At 50.5% G+C, this 12,346-nt stretch overlaps 1 protein-coding gene across 19 annotated transcripts in view; it reads left to right on the top strand.

Moving 5' to 3' along the window:
- BLTP1 (bridge-like lipid transfer protein family member 1) overlaps positions 1 to 12,346 on the top strand; it is a 454,074-nt gene that overhangs the window by 213,396 nt on the left and 228,332 nt on the right. For all 19 annotated transcript variants that reach the window (XM_077476843.1, XM_077476844.1, XM_077476848.1 and 16 more), the window contains exon 26: positions 4,597 to 4,847. In XM_077476843.1, the coding sequence (XP_077332969.1) occupies positions 4,597 to 4,847 (251 nt within the window). The remainder of the gene's footprint in view (positions 1 to 4,596; positions 4,848 to 12,346) is intronic.

Below are 12,346 nucleotides of genomic sequence, written 5' to 3' on the forward strand. Positions count from 1 at the left end.
TTGACTATGTTTGTTCTATTTACTTTTATTATTAAACAAGTGTGATTTAACTGTACTTCTGTCTCGGTCTGATTTCATGGTTTCTGAGAACACATACGCAGACTTGTGTGGCTTAAGAATTAGTCAGCCAAGCTTACCTGTAAGAAGTTAGTGGCAGGGTTCCCATTCCATAGTGAATGTTTGTTGATGATCTGGATAAATATATCTAAATATTTCCTGAGGAAACAGTTCTTTACTTCCTGTAAAGAGAAGGACCAGGCTTCCCTCATTTAAAACCTTGGGGATTTCCTTAGTTATTTCGACGCCAAGGCAGTTCCACTGCCAAAAGAGCACTAGAGCCAGGGGCAAGCTGCAGGGCCAGGGCCAGAAAAAACCCTGGGTCCAGAACTCTTCTAAACCTGGCATCAAGCCCTCCTTTTGACGGGACTGTCACAGCATTTGGAGTCCACTCTGTTGGGTGAAGGGAGGCTGCTTCAATTTGCAGACATTTTGAGAATAAATAAACGTATTGTTTCAAGCACTGGAGTAGTTAGTGATCATACAGGTTCCGGAAGAGGCACAGGGTTTTATTCAAACCTGTTTGCCGTTCTAAAATCAAATGGGGACATAAGGCCAATCTCGGACCTAAGATCCTTGAACCAACATCTGTTAATCCAATCTTTCAGGATGGAGTTAGTCTTCCTGGTAGTAGCCTCGCTCCAGATGGGAGACTTCTTAGACTTCATCAATATCAAAGACGCCTATTTACATGTATCTATCTTTCAGCCTCCTCAGAGGTTCCTGTGATTTGCAGTAGAGGAACGTCATTTCCAGTTTGTGGCACTGCCCTTCGGGTTGGCCACAGCACCCCAGGCGTTTTCAGAGATCCTAGCACCTGTACTGGGTCTTTTAAGGACCTTGGGGATCTTGGTGCTCAGATACTTCAACAACCTCCTGCTCAGAGATCACTCACTACAGGCCCCGGAAAACAGTGTACCCTGCACAGTGCGGTATTTTCAAAACTTGGGCTGGGTCATAAATACCAAAAAGTCAGCCTTAAGACCAGCTCAGAGTATCAAGTATCTATGTCTGATCTTGGATACGGTCCAGGCAAAGGTATTTCTGCCACCCGTAAAAATGTGTGCCTTGAAGGATCAGGTGCATCAGGTAAGGGGCACCAGGCAACCCTCCATTCCGCTCTGTTTGCGTCTTTTGGAAAGGATGGTGTCCTCCTTTGAGGCAGTTTCCTATCCTAAATTCCATTCCAGACCTATACAACAAGACATCTTATTGGCTTAGAACAGGAGAGCACAAGCCTTTGATTACCCCATATCCTTATCTCCCCGGGCACGCTTAAGCATAAGCTGGTGGTTGCAGGATTGACATTTGAAAAAGGGAAGATCCATCCTCCCCAGTGTCTTGGAGAGTACTGCCCACAGACGCCAGTCTCTCGGGCTGCGGACCGTCCCTAGGGGGGCTCGCAGCTCAGGGGAGATGGTCAAGGGCAGAGCAGAGCCTGCCCATCAACATCCTGGTGTTTGTACGTCTGGCACTACGGTCCTGGTCGGTAGAGCTTCAGGATTGCCTCATCAGGGTTTAGTCCAGCAATGCTACTGCAGTGGCCTATATCAATTACCATGGTGGTGCCAGGTGCTGTTCAAATCATGTCGAGGTGAACCATATATTAACCTGAGTAGAGGGACATGTGTCTGTTCTATCAACGGTCCATATCCGGAGAGTAGAGAACTGGAAGGCAGATTATCTCAGCCACCAGCAGATCTGCCCATGGGGAATGGTCCCTACACCCGAACTTGTTTTGAGAAATCAGTGTTTGGGATGGCCACGGTCGATTTGTTGGCATCCAGCTTCAATAACAAGCTACAGCATTTGTGTCCCAAACAAGGGATACCCTAGCAATTCCAGCAGATGCTCTAGTAGTTCCATGGAACCAGTTCTGCCTGGTTTATGCTTCCCCATCCCTCTCCTTCCACATTTGTTGTGCAGGATTCCGAGAGAGGTGGTTACAGTCATCTTGGTGGCACCAGCCTGGCCTAGCAGGCCCTGGTTCCTAGAGATCATGAGATTGGCAATAGGCAGAAATACGGTTTAGGAGATATTTACCCGAAGACAGCCAACGCTGTCTACGGCGCACCGTAGACAGCGGCACTCAGGCACACTGGGCAGGCCGCAGATCGCGGCGTAATGCCGCCAGTGTCGTTTCCCTGCGCATGCACGGGAGTGACGTCATCGCAGCTCTGGCGAATCACAGCGCCGGAGCAGCGAGACCCGGAAGTCGCTCCGGGATACATGGCAGTGGCGAAGAGGAAGAGGGAGGATCGCTTCGGGGGCTTTGTTCTCAGGTAAGCTATTCATAATGAGCTAGTATGCTATGCATACTAGCTCATTATGTCTTTGCCTTACAGGGTGTGTTTTTTTTTGTTTTTCTTTGCCTTTACTTCCTCTTTAAGAATTTTAAAATGTAGTGTGGCTTTTGGGAAGCCCCTGGCTTTAGGTAAGCCTGTAAGAAGTTTTAAAATGTAATATTCCGCTCTTTTTGGGAAGTGGGCGGTCCGGTTTCCAATAATAGTGGTCTCGGCAGTGGGAGAGGGCCCCCCCCCCCCCCACCGTCTAAGGTAGCGGCGGAGGCGGTCGGATGCTTCTCCTTCCTGGGTATGGAGACAAGTGAGGGGAAGATGGTCCCACCTGTCTCCATACCATTGCAGGGCAGAAGCAACGTTTTAGCTCTCGTTTTTATTTTTATTTTTTCAAAAGACAAAAAAATTTTTTATTGCATTTTAGTGTAAATATGAGATCTGAGATCTTTTTTGGCCCCAGATCTCATATTTAAGAGGTCCTGTCATGCTTTTTTTCTATTACAAGGGATGTTTACAAAACATGCAACCTGTAGAATTTTTTTAATGTCGTCTATGGAGATTTTTAAGGGTAAAAGTTTGTCGTCATTCCACAAGCGGGCGCAATTTTGAAGCGTGACATGTTGGGTATCAATTTACTTTGCGTAACATTATCTTTCACAATGACTTCCGGGTGTTGGCGGAAGATGACAATAATTAAAATGGCAGATCAGTCACGTCCGGTTGCGCGGAATGAACGTTCAGCCGCAAAATACAAGACCTGGGGTATAACTAGAGTGACATGGGAATAAAAAGCAGCTTCCTGATGACGCAGTTTTACTTGCGAAATGCATAGAGGCTGCTGGAACATACAAAATGTCACCTCTGGGTAAAACCATAGCGAGGCTTGGGACGCACCCCGGGAGAGGAGAGATACAGCAATACCCTCACACATCTAAACCCATTCAAACTGCCGGAAAAGATTAGTGCCAACTCACAGGCACTTGGAAATGTGAGTGATATGACCTGTTTTTACCTTTTTTTATAAATAAATGTACAGACATACTGCGCAATGATTGCTGTTAATTTTTTATGAGGGAGAATATTGTTTACACCCGTAAGCTGGGAGCAGCATAGATCTTGATTGGATTGGTTATCCCTGTCAATGAACCAAAGGTGCTTTCTATATTAATATCTGGCGAGTGGCCAATTCTTATGGTGGTGTCGTCACTGAATTGGTGGATACAAAATACATAGAATCACGGATACAAGAAATAGGATGATTGGAGTAATTTTATACACAGCAGAAAACCAAAAGGGGGACTTATTTTTATGCTGGCTCACATATACCAGCATAAACATAGAACATTCATCTATTTATTTAGTAATATTTAAAAAAAAATTATTATTTAAAATAGAAATGGTGATATTGTTTGCACATGAGATATAGACACCGGTGGATTGTATAGATATAGTAACACCAGCGTACATGTATATGTATACATTTTTTTACAGTGATATAATTTTTACAGTGGTGTATTGTTTGGTGTTAAGATATATAATATAAGAGTTAGCGCAGCCAAAACATATTTTCTTCCATAAAAAAAAATTGGGCTAACTTTACTGTTGTCTTATTTTTTTTAATAAAAAAAAGTGTATTTTTTCCCAAAAAAAAAGTGCGCTTGTAAGACCACTGCGCAAATACGGTGTGACAAAATATTACAATGACCACCATTTTATTCTCTAGGGTGTTAGAAAAAAATTTATAATGTTTGGGGGTTCTAAGTAATTTTCTGGTAAAAAAAACTGTAAACAACAAATCTCGGAAAGCGGCTCGGTCCTTAAGTGGTTAACAACTAAAAAAGCGCAGTGCTACTTTCCACTTTACTAATCTTTATACTTCCGAATCAGTTATCCAAAGTATAAATGCCAATGTTTTATAATAACATCCATGCAATGGGCATTTTCAAGATGATTCCAGAAAAGCCAGCCTTTCATGTCTCTTGTGACATGTTTACATTACAAAAATAGGTGTACATTTTAATGAAATAATGTGTTCAGCCAATAAAGTGGCTTTCAGATTTCATTCTATTATGGTGTGCTAAAGAATGTTTTTTTTTTTGGTAAGCTATTCACAGACATTTTTTTTATCAATAATTTTTAGTGGAACACATTATTGTACATAAGCAGTATAGGCAATGCAAAATATTGCTTTAAAAAGTTATTACAGAACAACATATTCACAGACATTTTGTGCGTTTATTAGGTTGTGGTTCCTGTGGCCTGATGATGCAGTAAAAAATAAGAGGAGCCGGAATAAGTGTGGTTGCCTAGGAGGCTGCAGGTTTTTTGGTGGTATCGCTACAGGAGTTGACTTTTTCCGGTTGGAGGAGCTGACCCCTTCAAGCAGCTCAGCATTCTCAAACACCAGCTCAGAGTCTGATATGTTTTATGGACAATCTTTGCTACATCCTAACGAATGGATTATAACTAAAGAGGTGCCAAAAGCGGGAGAAGGTAAGTTGTAATCTTGTTAGGTTTATTGTGTGGTAGGAAAGTTCCATTTCCTTCCCTCTTTTTTTCATCTATTACTCTCTTGTAAAAATGCCTAGTGTGGAAGTATAGTTTTGCTTTTAAACCCGTGTGCTCATATTTAGGGTGTAAACTAAATGGTCACATGCACCAGCCCCCTCATTCCCATTAACACACCCCCCCACTCACATTTCCATTTCCACCCCCCTCCCCCCCACTCACATTTCCACTTTCAACCCCACCTCACTCACATCTTCTGCCCTCCAACACCCCTCACTCCCATCTGCATCCACCCAGCACCCCTCATTCCCATTTCCAACCCCCCTTCACTCCCATTTCCACCCCTCAACCCTCCTCACTTTCATTTCCAAAGCTCCTCACTTCCATTTGCAAACCTCCTCGCACCTTCCCCCCACCATCTTTTCTCTCTCACTTCCCCCTCCCCCAACCATCCTTTCTCTCCCACTTCCTCCTCCCCCAACCACTCCTTCTCTCCCACTCCCCCCCAACCACCCCTTCTCTTCCACCCCCCCCCCACCACCCCTTCTCTTCCACTCCCCCCCCCAACCACCCCTTCTCTTCCACCCCCCCCCCCAACCACCCCTTCTCTTCAACTTCCTTCTTCTCTCAAACCACCCTCTCTCCCACTTCTCCCCCCCCCCCACTGCCACTTCTCCCCCTCAATGCCTCCCCCCCACTGCCACCTCTCCTCTCCCTCACTGCCACTTTTCCCCCTCAACGCCCCCCCCCCCCCCCCACACTGCAATTTCTCATCACCCCTCCTCACTGCCACTTCTCCCCCTCAACGGACCCCCTCACTACCACCTCTCCCCCTCATTGCCCCTCCTCACTGCCACTTCTCCCCCTCAACGCGCCCCTCACTGCCACCTCTCCCCCTCAGTGCTGCTCCTTTCAACACCCCCCACTTCTTCCCCTTAACGCCCCCCTCCCACTTCTTCTCCTTAATGCCCCCACCCACTTCTTCTCCTTAACGCCACCATCCCACTTCTTCCCCTTAATGCCCCCCTCCAACTTTTTCCCCTTAATGCCCCCCTCCCACTTCTTCCCCTTAACGCCCCCTCCCACTTCTTCCCCTTAACGCCCCCCCCCCCCACTTCTTCCCCTCTAGGCTCCCCCACTTCTTCCCCGCGATGCCCCCTCCCATTTCTTCCCCTCGATGCCCCCCTCCCATTTTTTTCCCCTCCCATTTTTTTCCCCTTGACGGCCCACTCTCCCACTTCTTCCCCTTAATGCCCCCTCCAACTTCTTTTCTTCCCCTCAAGGCCCCCTCCCATTTCTTCCCCTCGATGCCCCCCACACTTTTTCCCCTCGACGCCCCCCCCACACTTTTTCCCCTCGACGCCCCCCCCACACTTTTTCCCCTCGACGCCCCCCCACACTTTTTCCCCTCGACGCCCCCCCACACTTTTTCCCCTCAATGCCCCCCCCGTCTTTTTCCCCTCGACGCCCCCCCCATCTTTTTCCCCTCAAAGCACCCCCATTTCTTCCCCTCAATGCCCCTACACTTCTTCCCCCCAAGGCCCCCCTCACTTCCACTTCTTCCCCTCACAATCATCCCCCCCCCACTTACAGTCCTTATCCTCACTCCCACCACTTCTCCTCAATGCCCCCCCTTCGCTCCCACTTCTTGCCCTCAATGCCCCCCCCTTCAATCCCACATCTTCCCCTCAATGCCCCCCCTCACTCACACTTCTTCCCCTCAACGCCCTCCCTCTCACTTCTTCCCCTCAACGCTCTCCCTCTCACTTCTTCCCCTCAACGCCCTCCCTCTCGCTTCTTCCCCTCAACGCCCTCCCTCTCACTTCTTCCCCTCAACGCCCTCCCTCTCACTTCTTCCCCTCAACGCCCTCCCTCTCACTTCTTCCCCTCAACGCCCTCCCTCCCACTTCTTCCCCTCAACGCCCTCCCTCCCACTTCTTCCCCTCAACGCCCTCCCTCCCACTTCTTCCCCTCAACGCCCTCCCTCCCACTTCTTCCCCTCAACGCCCTCCCTCCCACTTCTTCCCCTCAACGCCCTCCCTCCCACTTCTTCCCCTCAACGCCCTCCCTCCCACTTCTTCCCCTCCCTCCCACTTCTTCCCCTCAACGCCCTCCCTCCCACTTCTTCCCCTCAACGCCCTCCCTCCCACTTCTTCCCCTCAACGCCCTCCCTCCCACTTCTTCCCCTCAACGCCCTCCCTCCCACTTCTTCCCCTCAACGCCCTCCCTCCCACTTCTTCCCCTCAACGCCCTCCCTCCCACTTCTTCCCCTCAACGCCCTCCCTCCCACTTCTTCCCCTCAACGCCCTCCCTCCCACTTTTCGCCCTCTTTGCCCACCCTTACTCCCACTTCTTTTCCTCAATGCCCCCCCACCTTCAATCCCATGTCTTCCCCTCACGCCCCCCCCCTCACTCCAACTTCTCCTCAACGCCCCCCCCACTCCAACTTCTCCTCAACGCCCCCCCCTCACTCCCACTTCTCCTCAACGCCCCCCCCCCTCACTCCCACTTCTCCTCAACGCCCCCTCTCACTCCCACTTCTCAACGCCCCCCCTCACTCCCACTTCTCCTCAGCGCCCCCCCCCCCCCTCACTCCCACTTCTCCTCAGCGCCCCCCCTCACTCCCACTTCTCCTCAGCGCCCCCCCCCCCTCGCTCCCACTTCTCCTCAACGCCCCCCTCACTCCCACTTCTTCCCATCAATCCCACGTCTTCCCGTCAACGCCCTCCCCCTCACACTTCTTCCCCTCAATGCCCCCCCTCACTCAAACTTCTTCCCCTCAACCCTCCCACCCCCCCCCCCCCACCTTTTCTCCTCAACGCACTCTCTCTCTTCCACTTCTTCCCCTCAATGCTGCCCCCCCCCCCCCCCACTCCCACTTCCACCCCTCAACCCTCCTCACTCTCATTTCCAAAGCTCCTCACTTCCATTTGCAAACCTCCTCGCACCTTCCCCCCACCATCTTTTCTCTCTCACTTCCCCCTCCCCCAACCATCCTTTCTCTCCCACGTCCTCCTCCCCCAACCACTCCTTCTCTCCCACTTCCCCCCAACCACCCCTTCTCTCCCACTCCCCCCCCCCCCCCAACCACCCCTTCTCTTCCACTCCCCCCCAACCACCCCTTCTCTTCCACTCCCCCCCAACCACCCCTTCTCTTCCACTCCCCCCCCCCCAACCACCCCTTCTCTTCCACTCCCCCCCCAACCACCCTTTCTCTTCAACTTCCTTCTTCTCTCAAACCACCCTCTCTCCCACTTCTCCCCCCCCCCCCCACTGCCACTTCTCCCCCTCAATGCCTCCCCCCCACTGCCACCTCTCCTCTCCCTCACTGCCACTTTTCCCCCTCAACGCCCCCCCCCCCCCACACTGCAATTTCTCATCACCCCTCCTCACTGCCACTTCTCCCCCTCAACGGACCCCCTCACTACCAGCTCTCCCCCTCATTGCCCCTCCTCACTGCCACTTCTCCCCCTCAACGCGCCCCTCACTGCCACCTCTCCCCCCCAGTGCTGCTCCTTTCAACACCCCCCACTTCTTCCCCTTAACGCCCCCACCCACTTCTTCTCCTTAACGCCACCATCCCACTTCTTCCCCTTAATGCGCCCCTCCAACTTTTTCCCCTTAATGCCCCCCTCCCACTTCTTCCCCTTAACGCCCCCCCCACTTCTTCCCCTCTACGCCTCCCCCACTTCTTCCCCGCGATGCCCCCTCCCATTTCTTCCCCTCGATGCCCCCCCTCCCATTTTTTTCCCCTCACATTTTTCCCCCTCCCATTTTTTCCCCCTTGACGGCCCACTCTCCCACTTCTTCCCCTTAATGCCCCCTCCCACTTCTTTTCTTCCCCTCAATGCCCCCTCCCATTTCTTCCCCTCGATGCCCCCCCCCCACACTTTTTCCCCTCGAGCCCCCCCCCCCCCCGTCTTTTTCCCCTCGACGCTCCCCCCCATCTTTTTCCCCTCAAAGCACCCCCATTTCTTCCCCTCAATGCCCCTACACTTCTTCCCCTCAAGGCCCCCCTCACTTCCACTTCTTCCCCTCACAATCCCCCCCCCCCCCCACTTACAGTCCTTATCCTCACTCCCACCACTTCTCCTCAATGCCCCCCCTTCGCTCCCACTTCTTGCCCTCAATGCCCCCCCCTTCGCTCCCACTTCTTGCCCTCAATGCCCCCCCCTTCAATCCCACATCTTCCCCCTCAATGCCCCCCCTCACTCACACTTCTTCCACTCAATGCCCCCCCTCACTCCCACTTCTTCCCCTCAACGCCCTCCCTCTCACTTCTTCCCCTCAACGCCCTCCCTCTCACTTCTTCCCCTCAACGCCCTCCCTCTCACTTCTTCCCCTCAACTCCCTCCCTCTCACTTCTTCCCCTCAACGCCCTCCCTCTCACTTCTTCCCCTCAACGCCCTCCCTCTCACTTCTTCCCCTCAACGCCCTCCCTCTCACTTCTTCCCCTCAACGCCCTCCCTCTCACTTCTTCCCCTCAACGCCCTCCCTCTCACTTCTTCCCCTCAACGCCCTCCCTCTCACTTCTTCCCCTCAACGCCCTCCCTCTCACTTCTTCCCCTCAACGCCCTCCCTCTCACTTCTTCCCCTCAACGCCCTCCCTCCCACTTCTTCCCCTCAACGCCCTCCCTCCCACTTCTTCCCCTCAACGCCCTCCCTCCCACTTCTTCCCCTCAACGCCCTCCCTCCCACTTCTTCCCCTCAACGCCCTCCCTCCCACTTTTTCCCCTCAACGCCCTCCCTCCCACTTCTTCCCCTCAACGCCCTCCCTCCCACCCACTTTTCGCCCTCTTTGCCCACCCTTACTCCCACTTCTTTTCCTCAATGCCCCCCCCCCTCACTCCAACTTCTCCTCAACGTCCCCCCCACTCCAACTTCTCCTCAACGCCCCCCCCACTCCCACTTCTCCTCAACGCCCCCCCCCCCCTCACTCCCACTTCTCCTCAACGCCCCCCCTCACTCCCACTTCTCAACGCCCCCCCTCACTCCCACTTCTCAACGCCCCCCCTCACTCCCACTTCTCCTCAGCGCCCCCCCCCCCCCCCTCACTCCCACTTCTCCTCAGAGCCCCCCCTCGCTCCCACTTCTCCTCAACGCCCCCCTCACTCCCACTTCTTCCCATCAATCCCACGTCTTCCCGTCAACGCCCTCCCCCTCACACTTCTTCCCCTCAATGGCCCCCCTCACTCAAACTTCTTCCCCTGCACCTTTTTCTATTCCATTGTTGGTGCATTTACAGTATCTCACAAAAGTGAATACACACTCACATTTTTAAAAATATTTTATTATATCTTTTCATGTGACAACACTGAAGAAATGACACTTTGCTACAATGTAAAGTAGTGAGTGTACAGCTTGTAAAACAGTGTAAATTTGCTGTCCCCTCAAAATAACTCAACACACAGCCATTAATGAATAGAAAGGGTTGCCTCGATCAATTGAGTCTAAGGGTGGGGGCGGGTACCATTATCCTTTGTAATGGACAATTGGAAAGAAATACCTGGGGCTGCTCCAAGCATGGCATAGAAGTGGATTAGGACTATCGCGGTACCCATAGATAAGGCAAAGGTTATAATAAAATGAATTTATTTAAGAAAAGGACATGATTAAAAACAGTTATACATACATTGATAGCCAGTTAATTACAAATGTACATGGTGAATACAGATGGTTCCAAAGGAACAAATAAACCCCATTGGTAGTATGGCGAACTGAGATGTTTCGCGACTGCAGTCGCTTCCCCAGGAGGAGTCAATCATTCCCATCTATAAGGTAAGTACAATCTCATGGTTACATGATCACAAATAATTTGTAATATTTAATAATAGAGAGAAAAAATCTAAAATATATATAGTTAGTATGAATGTTGAAGTTCCTATTCATTTGTGTATTGCTCACCAATGGGGACCAGCGGAACACAAAGCAGCACCTGTTGAGACACCCGAAGGTAATTCCCCTGCGGCGGACACGGTAGACACTTGAGGGCGTGAATATTCTGATTTTAAAAGAAGATATAATAAAGTAATGATCGGTAGAAGTAGTTGTCTATAGAGGACTACCGTTTACAGACATTGTAATATTCCATTCAAACACAACCATTAATGTCTAAACTGCTGGCAACAAAAGTGAGTACACCCTTAAGTTAAAATGTTCAAATTGGGCCCAATTAGCCATTTTCCCTCCCCGGTGTCATGTGACTAGTTAGTGTTACAAGGTCTTAAGTGTGAATGGGGCGCATGTGCGTTAAATTTGGTGTTATCGCTCTCACTCTCTTATACTGGTCACTGGGTCTAAGGATCTAAAAATAATTGTTGCTCTACATTAAGATGGCCTTAGGCTATATGAAGATTGCCAAGACCTTTAAACTAAGCTGAAGCATTGTGGACAAGACAATACAGCGGTTTAACAGGACAGGTTCCACGCAGAACAGGCCTCACCACGGTCAACCAAAGAAGTTGAATGCACATACTCAGCGCCATATCTAGAGATTGTCTTTGGGAAGTAGATGTATGAGTGCTGCCAGCATTGCTGCAGAGGTTGAAAGGGTGAGGGGTCAGCCTGTCAGTGCTCAGACCATACGCCGCACACTGCATCAAATTGGTCTGCATGGATGTCCTCCCAAAAGGAAGCCTCTTCTAAAGATGATGCACAAGAAAGCCCGCAAAAGACAAGCAGACTAAGGACATGGATTACTGGAACCATGTCCTGTGGTCTGATAAGACCAAGATAGACTTATTTGGTTCAGATGGTGTCAAGCATGTGTGGCGGCAACCAGGTGAGGCGTACAAAGACAAGTGTGTCTTACCTACAGTCAAGCATGGTGGTGGGACTGTCATGGTCTGGGGCTGTATGAGTGCTGCCTGCACTGGGGAGCTACAGTTCATTGAGGAAACCACGAATGCCAACATGTACTGTGACATGCTGAAGCAGAGCATGATCCTCTCCCTTCAGAGACTGAGCTGCAGGGCAGTATTCCAACATGATAATGTCCGCAAACACACCTCCAAGCCGAACACTGCCTAAGGAAGCTGAGGGTAAAGGTGATGGACTGGCCAAGCATGTTTCCAGACCTAAACCCTATTGAGCATCTGTGGGGCATCCTCAAATGGAAGGTGGAGGAGCACAAGTTCTCTAACATCCACCAGCTCCATGATATCTTCATGTAGGCGTGGAAGAGGACTGCAGTGGCCACCTGTGAAGCTCTGGTGAACTCCATGCTCAAGAGGTTTAAGGCCGTGCTGGAAAATAATGGTGGCCACACAAAATATTGACACTTTGGGCCCAATTTGAACATTTTCACTTAGGAGTGCACTCACTTTTTTTGCCCGCGGTTTACACATTAATGGCTGTGTGTTTCACTTTCAATGATAATGGTAAATAGGAGAAATACAGACATCAATAAAAACTGACAGATGTTCTAATCCTTCTGCACCCTATAGGCTTTAGTTCTACTTTAAAGCGTTTATAATAAATAATCC

The sequence above is a fragment of the Lithobates pipiens genome, unplaced genomic scaffold (genome assembly GCF_037356315.1).
Source record: "Lithobates pipiens isolate NorthernLeopardFrog02 unplaced genomic scaffold, aLitPip1_a1.2 Scaffold_13, whole genome shotgun sequence".
Lineage (NCBI taxonomy): Eukaryota > Metazoa > Chordata > Amphibia > Anura > Ranidae > Lithobates > Lithobates pipiens.